Source organism: Hyaena hyaena, unplaced genomic scaffold (assembly GCF_003009895.1).
Source record: "Hyaena hyaena isolate Hyena2069 unplaced genomic scaffold, ASM300989v1 scaffold_104, whole genome shotgun sequence".
NCBI classification, from domain to species: Eukaryota; Metazoa; Chordata; class Mammalia; order Carnivora; family Hyaenidae; genus Hyaena; species Hyaena hyaena.
Window position 1 is genome coordinate 2,145,038 of NW_024080736.1, and position 19,715 is coordinate 2,164,752.

Here is a 19,715-nt window from a genome sequence, read left to right on the forward strand (position 1 = left end):
CCAACCTTGCTCGCCTCAGCCTCACTGAGAGATCTGAACGCAGTAGGTGTCTAATAAATGCAACCTTTGGTGCAAGGACAAAAGCTCTCCCTTAAGTGGGCAGGGCGCTAAGCCCCTCCCGGTCCCACAGAGCTCCGCGCCGCCACTTTGTTCTTGTGCCCGCTTTCCCCCCAAGTTCTGTGCGGGACCCTAGGCTGCAGCGAACACCGCCCCTCACCGTCAGAGCCCAGGCCCGCCCGGGCTCCGCGCCGCCGCGCCCCGGGCACCCTGCGCGCGCCCGCCCGCCCTGGCCCCGCCCCTCCGGCCCCGCCTCCCGTCTCCTCCCCGCCCCCCAGAGCCGACGAGTGGCGGCGGCGGCCCCAGGACCCGGTTCCCTCAGACAAGAGGGCGGGTGGAGGAGGAAGCGGCCGAGCCCCGAGTCCTGCTCCGGCGCCGCCGAGCAGCGCCCGCCTCGGCCGAGCAGCGCCGTCGGCTCCTGGGCCTCGCCGAGCCGAGAGGAGGGAAAAGGCGGAGGCGGCTGCGTGCGGGCGGCGGGGGCGCGGGCGGAGGCGGCGCGGCCGGCCGCGGCTGCCGCTTTGTTGTGCGGCCCGGGCCGAGGAAGGAGAAGTGGGAGGAGGGGGGAGCTCGGCGTCCCGCTCCCTCCGCGGCTCATGGCGACGACGCTCGGCACATCCGGGACCCTCCGGCCGTGGCGGCCGCGGCGCCGGCTGCTCGGGCCCCAGCCCCGGCCGCAGTGGTGACTCTGCCGCGCCTCGCCGTCGCCCCCGCCCCGCCTGCCGGCCCCGGGCCCCCCGCCGCGGCCGCAGCCCCGCCGCCGCCGCCCCCGCCGCCGGGGACATGTCTAACCCCGGGGGCCGGAGGAACGGGCCCGTCAAGCTGCGCCTGACAGGTGAGGGGGACGGCGGGAGCCGGGCGGGGGCAGCCGCGGGGTGGGCGAGCCGGCGGGGGGGGTGCCTGTGGCCTTGGGAAGGGCCAGGGTCGTGATCAATGGTGAGTTGGGGGTCGGGGACGTGGGAAGGCCTAGTTCAGAGGGAGTAATGGCAAAACCACTCGCCCTTGTGGGGAAATTCTTTAAAAAGCCGACGGTGTCTCGGGGGTCTTTTGTTGAGGGGAGGGCCGTCCCGGTTGGAATCGCGGCCGGATTGGAGGTCGGAAAGCCTTGGCGGAGGAGCACGACTCTCTCCGGGGCCTCGGGGAGCAGCCCCTGGGTTGCTGCCCAGGTGGGGTCGTTCGGGGGATGAGGAGCTCCTGTGGCGGGGATTATTGAATCCGGTCGCTGACTGCGCGCAGTAAACACTCCTTAAAGATGGAGCGTTTAACGGGAGGGTGTGTGTGCGTGTGTGTGTGTGTGTGTGTGCGCGCGCCCTGCTTGTTAACTTGTTCGCCCACTTGTGCCCGCGTGCACAACCTTCATTCTCTGCCGCCAGCCACCGCAGCCGGTGCTACACACCTGAATCGCACGACTCTGGGAGGGGTGGAGACGGAGGTGGATGATTTTCCGGTGTGTCCGCCTGATCGGACGACTCGGGCGCGTTGTACACTCTGTGTTTTGGAAGTGTTTGATTGTAGGGTAGCATGTTTTGGGTTGTTCCTTGTAGGCCGCAGAACTTGTGTCTCACTTCTAACTCTAGACCGGCTTTAAAAACACACTTCTTTTTTTTTGGTGGACATTTCTAAGTATGTGCTCATACAAACTTGCAAGCGAAGTTTTCTCCCTCGCCACCTCCTCCCCTTCCCTTTTCTTAATGGAAAAGAATGTCTGGAGGGGTTGCTAGATAGGAGGCTTCTCTCTTAAAAAGTGTGCATGATTCCAAGTGCATCAAATCTTTAACATTACAGGTACGGTGTGCTTACGCAGTGCCGCTTTTGGTATTCTTACATGGTCGTGTCACCCCATTTTAAGGACAAAATTATTTTTGATTTGAAAAGTGGAATTGAAATCAGCGTAGTTATGCTGGCTTTACCATTCGCTATTAATGTTATCCAGGTCGATGTTCGGATGTGTGGTGAGGAAGATGGGTTTACCTTAAAGGTCTGTGTGTGCGCGCGTGTTTGTGTGTGTAAGAATAAACTGTAATTATGTTTGCCTGCACTAGACGTAAGAGATTTATATGGACTAATTTTGTAATTGAATGCTTGTGTGTCACATCCCAGTCCACTGGCTGACCTTTACAGATAAAAACTTGCAGTGAACTTGGTTTTTGAGAATTTAGCCTGACTGTAAATTGGTTGCAATTTAAAACATATATTACTTTTATGACAGTGTTACTTTTCCTAGGGGAAATTGCAAAGAATCATTAACTGAGTGGTTCTTTTTTTTTTTTTTTTTATGTTTATTTTTGAGAGACAGAACACAAGCAAGGGAGGGAGGGGCAGAGAGAGGGAGACACAGAATCTGAAGCAGGCTCCAGGCTCTGAGCTGTCAGCACAGAGCCCGACGCAGGTCTCGAATCGCAAACGGTGAGATCATGACCTGAGCCAAAGTCAGACACTTAACCGACTGAGCCACCCATGCGCCCCTTAACTGAGTGGTTCTTAATGGAAAACCTGGATTGGGGTCCCCCTCCCCCCATTTCCCCCATTCAGTTTCCTTGTTTTCTTATGAAACGTTCATTAGGGATCTTTGTTGCTTTAGAGTTTATCTACAGCTGTTCCTCTGTAGCTCAGTCCTGTGTCAGTGATCATGGGAAGAACCTGTGATTCCAGGTTTGCAAAAAGCATCGGAAATAGGTTTTTGGCCATTTACTTCCTTCTAGGCTATATACATAATAAGAAAATGAGGGAGAAAACAGGTATTTTAATTCTTCTGCAGATAAAATGAGTTTGAGGTTTTTACTGTGACTCAGTAGGATCTTAAAATGTTTATGTGTGGTTTCCTTACAGCCCATGATACATTATAAGAATTCATGAGTACACTTAGAAAAGATGACACTTCTTTTCTGGGGGGAGAGAGAACACATTGGACTAATTTTGTAGAGTGATTTTTGTATTTTTACATTTTTCTGAAGAATATTAAATACACTGTGTCCCCTTAATTGTAAAAACAGTTTGAGGTACTCTAAATTTTTAAAAGCCATTGGGATTTTGTCATATTTCAAGAAAAAACTATTCAAATAATAAAAACATTGCCCTCTCCTTTTTGGTTACATTTGGTAGATTCTCTTCTGTTTTGCCAGGAAAGTTAGCTTCTATTTTTTCATTTTTGTCCATTTACAAATTAGATGGTATAGATTTTAACAAATAGATTTCAAGAGCTGGATTCAATTAGCAGCTTTTTAGGACATAAACATTAAAGGGTTAGATGGAAAAGATTGTTTTGACTGACTGGATAAATGACAGGGCTGTGTTTGATGTGCGTCCAGGAATTGGTCTGGAGCTGGTGCCCAACTTTTCAGTCCCATCTTGAGAAGCCAAATAAAATATTTAACCTAGGCCTCGTTTTGTTTAAAAAAAAAAAGTTGATTCTTTGTTAAGACCTTAAGAAATGTTTGGCATACCTTTAGTCTAAGTGTTTAACAGTTCGTTTAGATCCGGGTTCCATAATAGAGGAAAATCACACACACACACACAGGCACATCCCACAGTGGATTTTTATTTGGTTTATAATACACTTGGGCTGTAAGATGCTTTAAAATTATTGTTCTTCGCTTTAAGTCAGTAACATACTAGTATTTTAAATTTATAGAGTGGCTTTGATTCCAAGGTACTTTATGAACTGTACTTACTCAATTATATCTTTAACATAGAGTTGCCCCTTTACTGAAAGGTGCAAACAATTTTTGCATGATGACGTGCATGCACATGCACACACACACATTCTCTCTTTCTCCCTCACTCGCTCATACACACACACAAACTGAAGCAGAAGAAATATTTGAATCATGAGATCTCTGCCCACAACAGATATTCTGCTTTTCCACAGTCACCTAGTGAACTGTTTGGTATTTTTGGTTCTAAGAAGGTAGGGCTAATTGAATCCCGCGTCTGAGATTCCTCAGGCCATTGGTGGTTAAAGTCTGATTTGGTCCATTAAGTTACTTTGGTTGTTCTTATGACACATTAACACTTAATCATGAAAGTGGGCTGTATGGTAAAGCTATCAATTTCAACTATTTCTATAGAAAATTGATTATAAAATGTAAAATATGTATACATGATACTTGAAAAAGCAGTTTAGTAGAATTTTTAATATTTAAATGTCTTAGATATGGAGAAATAACTGATTACTTCTCCAGAACATTTATTGCAGACCTTTTTGTAATTTAAATGTTTTTATATGCAGTTCCTCATGTTATTAATTTATAAAACCCTTGGAAGTAATGAGGTTAACCTTGTGTGTAGCTTAACGAAAATCAACATTTAAAGTCTCACTTTAGAAATGCTGGTATCTTAGTATTGTTTTACTGTATATTTATTGATTCAAGGCTTTAAAAATGACAACTTGATTATATCTCACAGGTTTCTAATTAAGGGTGTTATTGATTTGAATGTCCCTATTTTATTTTCTTGGTATGTAAGGTAGCTTAAGCTCCTAACTTTTTCTCTTAAGTTGTCTCTTCTAGTCTAAGACTCAGGTGTGCAGTTGAACCTGCCTAGGGGCCTCATGTAGTGGTTTTCATTGGTGAGTAAAGGGTGTGTATGTGTTTTAACCATGGATTCTACTTTTTTCCTGTTGGTTGAACTGTAGCTATCTATCACAGTATATACTACTATTCATTTATTTAGCTTATCATATAGCATATAACTCAATTTTCAAGGTAATTGAAGGGCCACACTTCAGGCAGACATGATTTCTATTGTGGCCATTTTTTGATGTCTTTTAAAGATTTTGAAGGCTTTTCAAAATGTAATATGTCCTTTTTTAATTTTTTTAATTTTTTTTTTTAAATTTATTTCTGAGAGAAAGAGAGAGAGCGAGCGAGTGAGCAGGGAAGAGGCAGAGAGAGGGAGACACAGAATCCAAAGCAGTCTCCAGGCTTGGAGCTGGCAGCACAGAGCCTGACACGGGGCTTGAACCCACGAACTGTGAGATCATGACCTGAGCCAAAGTCGGTCGCTTAACCAACTGAGCCACCCAGGCGCCGCTGTCCTACTTTTTTTTCAAATAGACCACATTTAACCGAACTTAATGTTTTATGGTATGGTATCATTATGAATATAAATTATTATGCTGTTGTAATATGTAGTAAGAGGATATTGTCACGGTGTATACAGAGAACTGTTTGTCCCTGGCTACCTGGCGATGTGTTGTTTAACCCCATTCTTACTGCTTTTTCTCTTCTTGCTCTTGTTTTTATTTACTGTTACTTTCTCTATTGTAAGAATACTAAACCCTTGAAATACACTGTTGTAATCAGCATTGCTGTTATGTTTCTGTATGACTGACATATATTGAATGCTTATTAAGTGACAGACACCGTATTAAGTTTATATCTTTTATCACTTTTGATTCTCACAGTAGCTCCAAGAGGTAGGAAAAACTTGGAGAGGTTAAGTACATGTCAGAACCCCAAATTGTCTGTCTAGAAAGCCTGTTACAAACATTTAAGATTTTGTGTGGAAAAATAAATGTTTCACTTATTTGGAATTACCTTGCCCCTTGAGATTCTTGCTCATCTTTTAAGGTTCAACTCAAGGCTTACCCTTATCCCTAGAACTTTCCTTGACCTGAGTTGGCCTTTCCTCTGTGACTAAGAGGCTCTTCCTTTGCTGTCGGACCCAGCTCACTGAAGGGCATTTGTTTCTGTGCTGTAAGCTTTGGGAAGCCAGAATCTTTGTTTCAGCATGGATTAAGAGTTTTTGGCATTTTGCTGAATGAATACTGGAGACGTAGAAGTAATTGTCGTTAAGAATTTTTGGCATTTCGTTGAATGAATACTGGAGACGTAAAAGTAATTCTCTGTCGTTCTGCATGTGTTCTTTGTGGCTAATGAGCTAGGTGTGAGTGGCAAGAGATGAGGCTGTAGACAGGGATATACCCATTTAGGAACTTCTTATCTTTTGCGAAGAACTTTGATTTTTTTTTTTTTTTTTTAAAGGAGGAAGGATTGTAAGCTTTGGTATCTTTGATGTTTAGAAACATTATTTTTGGGGGGTGCTTGGGTGGCTCAGGTCATGATCTTGTGGTTTGGGAGTTTGAGCCCTGCATGGGGTCCGTGCTGACAGTGCAGAGCCTGCTTGGGATGCTGTCTGTCCTTGTCTCTCTGCCCCACCCTCACTTGCACACTCTCTCTCAAAATAGTAAACAAACTTTAGAAACATCAGTCTTGGGGGCAATCGGGAGGATGGACTGGGATGGGAACTCTGAAGACTGCTTTTAGAATAACCAGTTAAGATGCTACAAAACAACCATTGCTCTTATTTTTTTTTCTTGTTGTAACTTTTGTTTCTAAATTTTTTATTAGATTATTGCTCTAAACATCTTGGTGTAGATAACTTTTTTTAAGGATTATCTTTCTATGATATTTCCATAGAAAGAGTGCTGTTGGGTTAAAGAGTATGGATCTTTGGTAATCTTGATTAATTTTTCCTCATGGTGCTTCCTCTAAGAATTGTGCCTGTTGAGGGCAGCAATGAATAAATAAACATACATTTTTACAATACTGTTGCAGGCATTGGCTCTTGTTTTTAAAATTTTTTTGCTAATTTCATGGAATACGGTATTTAAATATTGTGAAGTTGAACATTTTCCTGTTTGTTAATTATATTTATTTTTGTTGACTTGTTTGGCCTTGTCCTGCTTGTTTGTTAGGGCCTTCGTGTTTTTCTTAATGCTTTGTCTGAGAATTAAAAAGACGTTAATCTGTTGTTATGCTTACTACAAACATTTTCCCTGGTCTGTTGCTTGATTTTTAATTTTGGCCATTTTTGGACATGCACAAATTTGCTGTTTTAGTTAGGAGTCAAATCTGTTCAACTTTTGTTTTTCTTATTCTATTATTTGGAAGGCCTTTTTCTTGAAGGGGCTTGGTAAGTATTTAAGTACATTTTATTTTAGTGTTTCTTAAAAATGGTTTAAGAAGATAGTCCCCCTTCCCCAAGTGTATCTGTTTAGTCATCTCATCATTATTTATTAACCAGTTCTTTGATGTGCTGTCTTTTTAGTTGTGTTAAATTAGTAATAATAGAGTCAGGTTATCATTACCATACTCTTTTCATTATTATAACTTTATAATTTAGTTTAATATGCTCATTGTGGTGTCGTTTTTTTTTCTATTTTATTTTCTCTTCTACATAAATATTAAACTTGTTAGGTTTAAGAAGAAATTTCCTTGGCATTGTAATTAGAATTGCCTTGCTTTGGGGAAAAAGAGGCATTTAAGTATACTTAGTTTTCCCTCCTAGGAGCATGCTGTTTTTTTATGTTTATTTAAGCTTTTGTCTGTATTGCTCAGGACAGTTCAGGTATTTTCTATGTTTGAACCTAATTCCAGCTAATGTATATTTGTGACATTTTCATTGTATTTTTTAATTTTAGTTATTACTTATATTAAGGAATGCAGCAATAGGTATTTTGCTTGATTTGAGCAATTTTGTTGCAAGCTAATCCTGTTAGTATTTCTCTTAATGCTAGTTTTCTGGGTATCAGTATTTGGCATTTTTTATTGTAGAATGTTTACATTTAAAACATTTCTTATGAATTTTTCCACTAAGGTATAATCAATTGAACAAAATGAGGAATTTTGTTTGTTTTAGAATAGCTTCTGAAGGCATGGACTACCTTTTTTTTTTTTTAAAGTAGGTTCTAGGCTGGGTGTGGGGCTGGAACTCATGACCCTGAGACCAAGACTTGAGCTGATATCAAAAGTTGGATGTTTAACCGACTAAGCCACTCAAGCGGCCCTGGACTACATTTTTAAAAAACCACGTTTGATACACTAAGAAGTATTGACATGTATCTTAAGTTTAGCAGTTTGATTTCTTACTAAAAATTGACAGCAGACATAAAACTTAAGTTTTAAAATACATCTTGGGGCTCCTGGGTGGCTCAGTTGGTTGAGCATTGGACTCTTGATTTGGCTCAGGTTATGGTCTCCCAGTTGGTGGGATTGAGCCCCCAGTCTGGCCCCGTGCTGACAATGTGGAGTCCGCTTGGGATTCACTCTCCTTTTCTCTCTGCCTCTCTGCTGCTTGCACTCTCTGTGTCTCTCTCTAAATAAATAAATAAATAAACAAACATTAAAACAAAGCAAAAAAATAAATAAATCCTGATGATAATGAATCTAATAGTACCTAAAATGTTAAGTAGGACTTACTACTTAGATGATTGCACAAAGGTTATTTTTCCCCAAAAAGTTTCCTCATACCCCTTAACAGCCAGTCTTCTTCACCTATGCCCAGTCCTTGGCAACCACCACTTTACTTTCTGTCACTAGGGTTTTGCCTTTTCTAGAATTTTACGTCAGTGGAATCATACAGTATGTAGTCTTCTAGGCCAGACTTCTTTCACTTACCGTAGTGCTTTTGAGATCCATCCATCTTGTGTATCAGTTGTTTGTGTCTTCTTACTCCTGCGGACTGTTGCATTGGACATGCATGCCCCATTTTGTTTATCCATTCACAAATATCCACACATACTTGTTTTTTTCCAGTTTTTGGCCATTATAAATAAAGCTTCTGTGACCATTCTCTTTGTGCGAATGTTTTTCTTTCTCTTGGGTAAATGATTAGGATCGTTAGGTCATATGGTAAATGTGTGTTTAACTTTAAAAAAGTCTCCTAAAGTGATTTTCAAAGCTGTACCATTTCCAGCAGCGGTGTGTAAGAGTTCTGGTTGCTCCCACTCCTAGCTAACACTTGAACACGTACCGTCGTCATCTTTGATTGTAGCCTTTCTAATTGATGTGTAGAGAGATTTCATTGTAGCTTTAATTTTAATTCTCTTATTGATCTGCAAGGTTTAGCATCTTTTCATGGACTTAGGTGCCATTTGTTTATCTTTGAATATCTGTTCTAATATTTTGCTTATAACTAAAATATTTTTTTCATTAAGTTGTGAGATTTCTCTTTGTATTCTAGATACAAGTCCTTTATCAGATACGTGTTTTGTAAATATTTTCTTTTAATTTGGGGCTTTCCTGCCAATAGTGTTTTTTTTGTTTGTTTGTTTTGTTTTGTTTTATTTATTTCTAGCAGAGAGAGAGAGAGAGACAGCGTGAGCAGGGGAGGGTCAGAGAGAGAGGGAGTCACAGACTCTGAAACAGGCTCCAGGCTCTGAGCTGGCAGTCAGCACAGAGCCCGACGCGGGGCTCGAACCCACGAACCGCGAGATCATGACCTAAGTGAAAGTTGGACGCTTAACCGACTAAGCCACCCAGGCGCCCCCCGCCAATAGTGTTTTAAAAAGCTGAAGTTTTGAATTTTGATTGAGCCCAGTTCATCAATTTTGTATTTAGGGTTCATGCTTTTTGTGTCCTAAGAAATTAAAAAAAATCTTTTTAAAATGTTTATTTTTGAGAGAGAGAGACAGAGAGAGAGAGAGAGACAGAGAGAGAGACAGAGTGCGAGTAGGGGAGGGGCAGAGAGGGAGGGAGATACAGAATTTGAAGCAGGCTCTAGGCTCTGAGCCATCAGCACAGGGCCTGATGAGAGTTTCCAACCCATGAACTGCCAGATAATGACCTGAGCTGAATTCAAGGGTTGGACACTTAACTGACTGAGCCACCCAGGTGCCCTGTAAGAAATCTTTAAAAAAAAAAAATTTTTTTTAATGTTTTATTTGTTTCTGAGAGAGAAAAAGAGAGACAGAGACAGTGTGAGCAGGGGAGGGTCAGAGAGACAGGGAGATACAGAATCCTAAACAGGCTCCAGGCTCTGAGCTGTCAGCACAGAGCCCGACACGGGGCTTGAACCCACGAACCGTGAGATCATGACCTGAGCCGAAGTCCGACACTTAACCGACTGAGCCACCCAGGCACTCCAAGAAATCTTTTCTTAATCCACAGTTTTAAGTTTTCTCCTGTGTTTCCTTCTGTATTATAATTTTAGCTTTTACATTTACATTTATGGCTCTTGTAAAGGTAATTTTTTAATATGGTGTGAGAGGTAAGGGCCAAGGTTTCCCCCCACCCCCGCTCCCCATATGGATATCTGATTTTCCTAGCACTATTTGTTCATATACTTTTGTTTTTTTCCATTGCATTGTCTTGGCACCTTGGTTGAAAATCAGTTGACAATATGCATGTAGTTCTATTTCTGGACTCTGTTCTCTTTCTTTTAGCTATAATTCTTTTTTTTAAAAATTTTTTTATGTTTATTTTTGAGAGAGAGGCAGAGACAGAGTGTGAGGCAGAGAGAGAGGGAGAACAGAATCCAAAGCAGGCTCCAGGCTCTTAGCTGTCAGCACAGAGCCCGACATGGGGCTCAAACTTATGAACTGTGAGATCATGACCTGAGGTGAAATCAGACACTTAACTGACTGAGCCACCCAGGTGCCCTGAGCCACACTTTCTTCTGATTTCAAACAATGATTAAAACGTTTTTCACAGACATTTTGATAACAGTTTAATAAGCATAATTGGGTCTTTAGGATCTTATGCTTTGGAGCCATTATTTCATTTATTTAGCTAACAAATATTTATCAGTTTCTTGGCATTTGCTAGGCATTTTTTTTTTTTTTATTATATAGTACCATGAATGGAGATGTAAGAAATCAGAATAAACCTAGATTGGGGTCTGTATTTTTCTTCTGAAAATTTCTGTTATGGACTTTTAAAAAATTTATTATTTTAGAACTTGAGTGAGGGAGAGGGGGCAGAGGGAGAGAGAGAATCTTAAGAGGCTCCATGCTTAGTTCAGAGCCTGATGCAGGGCTTAATCCCATGACTTGAACCAAAACCAAGAGTTGGATGCTCAACCAACTGAACCACCAAGGTGCTCCTAATTTATTTCTATTTTATTTCTTACTGATGGAAGTGAGTTGCACCAAGTGTGAATTAACAAGTTGTGCCTGTTTACCAGCTATCAGCCCCCTAGGCCATTTTTGGGAAAAAGTGGGATGAAAAGAATAAACATAAAGAATAAAAAATGGGGCAGTAGAAAAGGATATATTGTAATTCTTAAATATGTGTGGGTTTTGGGTATTTTTTGGGTTGTATTATATTATGAGCATGTGTTTTCTACAGGACAAAGGAAGAAAGTTAATTTTATTAAAATCTAAGCAGACTTTTTGACCATAGTACATTCTTAGGAACTCTCACAAAGCAGATACCATAATGTAGATCTTATTTACTCTGTAAGATATACTTGGTTATTTTGGGGAGGCAGTTGGTTTGTTATAGAAGGAATATAGAACTTGCAGGCAGAAAATTTAGGTTTAGATCCTAGTTAGGTCACTGGTAAGCTTTAAGCTTTTTATCACTTCTTTTCTTGGTGCATGTGCTTTTAGTTTTAAGTGCATGCTAAAAATGACAATATTATTTATTTTAATATTCTGCTGGAGAAGAAATAATGTGTGACAAAAATACTGTTCAAGCTGTAAAGTATTAATGTATGTTGTCATTTTTTTTTTAATTTTTTTTTAATTTTTTTTAATTTATTTCTAGGAGAGAGAGAGAGAGAGACAGTGTGAGTAGGGGAGGGTCAGAGAGAGAGGGAGTCACAGACTGAAACAGGCTCCAGGCTCTGAGCTGGCAGCCAGCACAGAGCCGGATGCGGGGCTCGAACCCACGAACCGCGAGATCATGACCTAAGCGAAAGTCGGACGCTTAACCGACTAAGCCACCCAGGCGCCCCTGTATGTTGTCATTTTTGAACAAAGAATTTTAAAAATAAGTTAGTCATTTGGTTCCTGTCTCAGTCTATTGGGCGTCTGACTTAGGCTTTGGTCATGATCTCATGGTTTGTGAGTTTGGGCCCCACCTCGGGCTCTGTGCTGACAGCTCAGAGTCTGGAGCCTTCTTCGGATTCTTTGTCTCCCTCTCTCTCTGACCCTCCCCTGCTCATGCTCAGTCTCTTTTTCTCTCTTGAAAATAAACATTTTTAAAAAGTTAAAAATAAAAATAAGTCATATAACCAATTATATGTTATTATCTGTAGGAGCAAGTACACAATTAATAAGGATTAGTATAGTATCTATTTAATTGATATCATGTCTTATAAGATAAGCACAAATGTCTTGTATACCTTGGGGGTATCCAGTATATCAAAGAAGTCACGTAGTTGGATTAGCCACTGTGTTATAACTTTTATCATTAACTCATATTGTGAACATTTAGACAATTAACTATGTTTTCTTCCCTCCCTTGTACCTTTGGTAAGAAGTAGAAGAGCTTTGGAGAATAGTTTGAATAGCTCAGGGTTTTTGGAGGTGGCAGAACTGTTAGGATCCAAATCCAGTCTTTAATAACTTAATACCTTTCCCTGTGGTTTGCTGTAACTCTCAAGAATAGCTTGTAGTTTCACCTCTTGTCAGTAGGTGGGGATATTTCTGCACAGGTAGATGTCAGGCTGAGTTAAGACACGTAAAACTGAAACCTAAAAGTCCAAATGAATGCCCTTGAAATAAATGGAGATGGAGAATTAGAATCTATCATGAAAATCCACATTTTAGGATAAGCTTTATTTTTATCTTTTAAAGTTATTTATTTTGAGAGAGAGAGAGCACATGCACACGGGGTTGGGGGTGGGAGGTGGCGGGAATGGGGCAGAGAGAAGAGAGAGAATCCCAAGCAGGCTCCATGCTGTCCGTGCAGAGCCAGGCTGGGGGCTCAGTCTCACTAACCATGAGATGGTGACCCAAATGGAAATGAAGGATACTTAACTATATGCTATATGCTACATGTGTTATAGGAGCAGATACAGAAGTTCTTTTTATTATATTAGAATTGCAAACAGTAGTTAATTCTGTTTTCATTTTTTGTGTATGATCTTATGTCATCAGGCTCTAAATATAATTACTTCCCTAGTGAAGAAAGAAAACGTATTGATTGGTCAGATTATTCAGAATCATGTGAATTTAATACTATAAATGAGGTTGAATTTTTTAAAAATAGAATTTTGGGAATTTTGTAAAGGAAGAAGTATGAGAATTTTTTTAAGAAAAGTAAAATGGCATTTGATACATGTGATACACTTAAAATACCATGTCTACAGTAGTTCTTGTTACTTATTATATTTTTAGTAAATATTTGTGAATTAAAGAATGATTGAGGAAATTGAGAAAAGCTTACATGGTCTGTAGGACCTCGTTTGAAACAGAATAGGATCTGTTTTTGTGACATTATTGAATTAACTGACATTCATACCTTAGTAATTTTGACAAAAGTTATAGAGGACTGAAGTATTCATGCAAGTTAATATTTGACTTCACGAATAGAACTCTTTAATCATACTCTGCAAAATTTACTTTTTTTTTTTTTTAAGATTTTAAGTAATCTCTCTACCCAGTGTGGGGGTTGAAGTTAACAACCCCCCCGAGATCAGGAGTCACATACTCTGCCAACTGAGCCAACCAGGCACCCCAAAATTTACTTCTTAACAAAGTAAATATCAGTCTGATATTCACTGCAAAATGATCTGTTTTTGTAGCATTGTAGCATCACCTAAGAAAATTCATGTATATAACATGTCTGTTAATGTTAGGGAGATAATATTTTTTCAGAGCTCTACAGTTTTAAAGTGTTCTCATTTACAATCTAATTACTATTCACATTCCCACCTTATAAGTATTCTGAAACAATAAAAGTGAAATGAGAACCTTTATCTGATGACATTTTTTCTTTTGAAATTTTTTTCTTAAATCTTATGACGAGAATAGTAATAGATTTTTGAGGAAACAATTGTACAACTATTCCAGTTCTATAGAAATGCGGCTGGTTGAACCAAAAGCCCTTTGGAATATAAATCTTTCTAGAGGCACCTGGCAGGCTCAGTCAGTGGAGCATGTGACTCTTGATCTCAGGGTCATGAGTTCGAGCCCCACACTGGGTGTAGAGCTTACTTTAAAAATAAAAAAAGAAACAGGAATCCTTCTAGGTTTTAGTTTTCTGTTTTCTAGTTTTGAGTTTTTTTATTTGAGGTGGATAAAAAAGCTTAGGTAGGAAACTAATCTTTTTAGTACTTTAAAATGGGTTTGGGTGATGATATTTCAAATTTCTTCTGATTTCCAGTTTAATTAATTCTTTTTTTTAAAATTTTTTTTTTAAATGTTTTATTTATTTCTAGGAGAGAGACAGCACGAGTAGGGGAGGGTCAGAGAGAGAGGGAGTCACAGACTCTAAAACAGGCTCCAGGCTCTGAGCTGGCAGTCAGCACAGAGCCCGACGCGGGGCTCGAACCCACGAACCGTGAGATGATGACCTAAGCGAAAGTCGGACGCTTAACCGACTAAGCCACCCAGGCGCCCCTCCAGATTAATTAATTCTTAAGTCTGTTTTCTGTAACTAGAAAGAGGATGTGGAATGGTGACGAAAATATTTACATTTCATTCAGTGAACATCTGTTGAGAGTTTTACATGTACCTAACATTGAGGTGTAGGTACTGGGATTTCAAGAAGAGATTTAGACCTTGATCTTGCTTTTGGGGAACTTGGAGTATAAACAGAGACAAGACTTGATAGATAAAGTAAACCAGTCAGTCAGTGCTAGAGGTAGTGGTACACACAGTGAGGGTGAAATACAAGAATGAAGGCCTCTGGATATTTTTAAGGGAGTTCAATTTTCAGATTCTAAAATTGATCGGTCTTTAAAATTTTCTTCTACTTTACAGAAGAAAGATACATCTCTAGGCCACCCCACATAGTACAATGTCCTGTGGTGAGAAGCCTTCCAGAGCACCAAAGAGACAAATCAGAGTATTGGTTGGGTTGTTGAGAAGGCAATGACTCCAATGACTGATCAACATCTTTTCCCAAGTCAGGCGCTCCAGTCCTTAATTTTCAACAAAATTGAAAGACCTGATCAAGTTGTTAGGTAATCATTAAAAATAGTTTTATAAAATATAAAAATGTTAAGTAAATGCCATTATTTTCCAGAAAATTAAAAAAGTCATGATAGATTATTGTGATTATTTTTGGCCTGTAATTCAAAGAATTAACATAATTTGACAGCATTGGAACAATTGTACCAATCTCCTTTCATTCTCATCTACTTATTTATGTGAATAAGATTTCTTAGCATTTATGTTTATAAAAATGAAAAAATAGTAGAATATTTACAATAAATAATATTCACTCATAGATATGTGAACTAATTGAAAATAAGAAAACCCCGTCCGTCTCATGAAGAGATGTATTTCTACCTCTTTTTCTTCCCTTCCCACCTCCCCTCCCCCCGCATTTTTTTTCCCCCCCACTAATTGGTTTTAATCAGGATGCAGGAAAGGTCTACCATACTATTGTTTGGTATGTCTCAGGTCTCTTTTAAACTATAACCCCCTTGGGTCCTACCCCCACTCTGAACTCCTCACCTTTTCTTACGCTTTTTCACATTTTCTCCTGTCTCCCAAATTTTTGACAGTGCTGTTTCCTTACTTTCCTATCTTACTAGTCTTCCTGTTTAACCTACTCACCTATTAAGACGCAGCTGAACCATTATCTCCTCTGAGAAGTCTTCCCAGACTTCCTCAGGCTGAGTTAGGTGCCCCTCTCTATCAATTAGAGCCCTGATAGAAAACAGGTAGCATTCTCACTATAGGTGAAAGTGAAGGTCATGAAGGGACCACTGACGGTGGATGGGCAGGGTCACGGGCGGAGTGCAGCACCTAGGCACTAGCACCATCCTTGGGCCAGCAACGGCAAAGGGAGAGACCCTCACTCTTGCTTCTTATTCACTGAACCCAGTTAGAAGCCAGGGAGCAAGGAAGCCTAGTTTGTGTAGTCCATAAAGGTCAACCGCCTGGGACACTAAGCCCTGGGTGAAGGGTGGAGAATGACCTGGAGGAACAAATAGAGAACATCCAGTACACCCTTGTTTATACTCCTACAATACTTTATCGGACTTCATTGTGCCCTGTATCATATTGACTTAAAATTTATTGGATGTATTGATGTTTTCCTTATAGCACTGTGAGCTGTTTTGTAGCTATGAACTATTTCTTACTCATATTTGTATGCCTACAGTACTCATTAGATATTTGTTAATTAAATGAATAAAAGTTTAAGAAGAGCTGGATGAGATACATAAATTAAAAGGTCTGTTTTACTTAGTGGTAATGTGTGGTGATTCTTAGTTTAAAAGAGAGTAAACCTAATAATTTTTCCTTCGTTTGGCAGTTTTGATGCTTCTACAATAATTGGATCACTCATTTTAGTTGAAGAGAGGCCAGGGATTGATTTAGTCTGTAATAGATACTAAATTTAGAAGGATTATAATGCAAGACCCTGAGTTGGCTGCTTAGTGGCCTGGTAAGTATATTTATGTACTTTCTTTCGCTATAGGAGAATCATGATGCAGGACAAGAATCTGTAGAGGTTATTGTTATTAATTAATCTTACAAGAGGCTGTAAGGTTAATTATGTTGACTTTAGGAAGAATGTGCCTTACTAGACTTTCTTTGGGTTAGGACATAACTCTTGCAAATAAAGCTGGGTTCTATCAGGAAAATCCTCCCTTATTGCTCGCCAAATTATTTCTCTCCCCCTAATTAGTTGAAGTAATTATCGTATTTACTATAAAGGCTTGTTAGAATTGTTGCATAAAAAATTACGGCACAGGCACCTGGGTGGCACAGTCGATTAAGCACCCGACTTTGGCTCAAGTCATGATCTCGTGGTTCTTGGATTTGAGCCCCTCATCGGGCTCTGTGCTGACAGCTTAGAGCATGGAGCCTGCTTCCAATTCTCTGTCTCTCTTTCTTTCTGCCCCTCCTCCCACTCAAGGATGAATAAACTTGACAAAAATTACTGCACAATTTAGAGGCCTAAAACACAAATAATAATTTTATTATCTTTAATGTTTTCTGGAGGTCAGGAGTTTGGGAAGGGTGGTTTTGGCTCAGAGTCTGTCATGTGTTTTATTCAGATGGTGTCTGAAGCTTGAATAGCTGGGGGTATGCTGGGCATTTATCTCTCTTCAGGTCATCGGAGAGCCTTCCCATAGGCCCCTCTGCATAGGCTGGTTTATGGCAGCTCTAGGGCAGTCACACTGCTAGTATGACTGGCTTAGGGCACCAACAGTTGTCAAGGGAACAAGATAAAGCTTCATCTTCTTTTCTGAAGTAGTCTAGGAAGTCCTTGCATTGTATTGGTTACAAGCAAGTTAGTTCATTACAAGCTCTTCTAGATTAAAGGGGAAAGAACATAGATCCCATCTCTTGATGGAAAAACGGTCCAAGAATTTACAGCCATAAAAAATTGTCATGGGGGATCTGGGTGGCTCTGTCGGTTTAGCATCCGACTTCCGCTCAGGTCATGATCCCACTGTTCGTGAGTTCAAGCCCCACATTGGGCTCTGTGCTGACAGCTCAGACCCTGGAGCCTGCTTTGGATTCTGTGTTTCCGTCTCTCTGTGCTCCTCACTCCACCCCCATATACTTTCTCTCTCTCAAAAATAAATATTTTCTAAAAATTAAAAAAAATTGTCCTAGGTGGCAGCAGCTGCTGCTGCTGTTTCTTTTGTTTTTTGGGTTGGACCCCATACTCTTTGGTATCCTAATCTAATAGATAACCATTTTACAACTTTTATAATTTAGTTATTTTACGTTCTACCTTTGAAGTTTCCAGAAATTTTATTAGAGAGCGCTTAACAAGTGGCATACAAATTTTCAAAGCTTCACCTAGCATAATACTAAATAAGCACTTGGGAGGTACTCTGTAAATATTTCTTGAAAGAATGACTACTAGAAAGATGTCTTAGAGTTCATAGTCTAACCTTTTTCCCATTTTAGGTGAGTAACTTGCTTAGGGACATCATGTATGTCTTGTCTAAGTTGTCAGGGAGGCTTGTGATATCTAATTTGCTATATATAGAGGTGAGTTTACTATGAATCTCATGAAACTAGTGAAATTCATGAAACTCATGAAGCTTAACTTTCAGGATTCTATCTGAGGGCCTGAGAGGGACCCTAGCAATGAGTTCACGTGGTCACTTAAAAAAATCTTTTATTGCTGGGGCATCTGGGTAGCTTAGTTGGATAAACATCCAACTCTTGATTTTTGTGTAGGTCGTGATCTCATGGTTTGTGAGATCAGTGCCTGTGTCAGATTCTGCTGTCAGTGCAGAGCCTGCTTGGGATTCTCTCTGTCTCCCTCTTCTTCACCCCTCCCCTGCTAACTTTTTCTCTCTCTCAAAATAAATACATGAACATTTAAAAAGTCTTTTATTGGTATATATTATATACATGGATAAGTGCAAAGGTCAGAAGTGCAACTTAAGACTTCCCACAAACTTAACACACCTGTATAACCAGCTCCCAGATCAAGAAACAGAACATTTTCTATACATTATCACATAGTTACGAAGAATTTGCAAATGTAAAATATATCCTAACCACAATCAATTAAGATTGCTGTCTCTTTTTTCACACTTGTCCTCATGTTGGTGGCATTGGAATGGCCATTTAGGGCATCTGGTTATGGGGAAACTGACATTGGGGATACATTTAACTGGGTATTAGCAGGATATAAATATTTGGTTCATAGTCTGTTCATGTATTGTCATTTGTTAGCCATCCTAGTATAGGGATAATTTCTAGGAGTAACTCACCTGGCATTGTGACATAAATGTGCAGACCTAGAAATGGTACAGTAATATGAATGTGTCCCATGGTATCTGGTACATGAAGTATGTGGTTAGTGGAGGGAAAGCAAGGTTTGGTGCCAAAAGCCAATCTGTGAAAATTCTTCCAAATCTTAAAGCTTCATATGAAAAAGACTTGTTAAGAATTTTCTCAACTTTGACCACCATCCTAAAAGTTTACATAACATTACCAGTAATGGCCCTGTGCTAAAATAAATTTTTCTAAACCATAAACAAGAAAAATATGTTCAAGTATGCTAGAAGAAGGACTGAATTATTTTTCTGTTATCTCTATAGACGTGACATTATAAAACCCTTGAGAAAGTGTGATACTGGCACAAGTGTTGACAGGTCAGTGGGATAGAATCGGGAGTCCAGAAGTATACTCAGATACTTGTGGTCAGTTGATTTTTGACCAGGTTGCCAAGACCATTAAATGGGGAAAGGTTGGTCTTTTCCAACAAACGATGTTGCAAAAAACTGGATATCTACATGGAAAAGAATGAAGCTGAATTGCCACCTCACACCATGTGTAAAAATTAAGTCAAAATGGATTAATGACCTAGTGTAACAGCTAAAACCATGAAAACTCTAACATGGAAATAGAAGACCTTGGATAGGAAATGATTTCTTAAATCAGAAAGCACAGATAAGCAAACCAAACAAAACAACTCCCCCCCCAACAAATTGTATTTCATTAAAATTAAAACGTTTGTGCCCCATTGGCAAGGATTCTCATACAATCTTGATGGGAACTGAAAATGGTTCAAAAGTTTGGCCATTCCTCAAAAATTTAAACATAGAATTACCATTTGACTCAGCAGTTCCATTCCTAGGTATATAACTAAGATCATTGAAAACCTAGGTTCACACAAAAACTTATACATGAATGCTCATACCAACATTATTCATAATAGCCAAGATAGTTTGGTGGAAGCAACCCAAATGTCCATTAAATGATTATAGATGAACAAAATGTGGTATGTCTATACAATGGAATATTATTCATCCATAAAAGGGAATGAAGTACTAATACATGC

At 40.0% G+C, this 19,715-nt stretch overlaps 1 protein-coding gene across 1 annotated transcript in view; it reads left to right on the forward strand.

Annotated features, from left to right (window-relative positions):
• Nucleotides 1–759: 759 nt before the first annotated feature.
• Nucleotides 760–19,715, forward strand: part of SMURF2 (SMAD specific E3 ubiquitin protein ligase 2) — a 117,412-nt gene continuing 98,456 nt past the window's right edge. Inside the window, exon 1 of the mRNA XM_039235975.1 lies at nt 760–889. Coding sequence (XP_039091906.1) covers nt 838–889 — 52 coding nt within the window. The 5' untranslated portion in view covers nt 760–837. The remainder of the gene's footprint in view (nt 890–19,715) is intronic.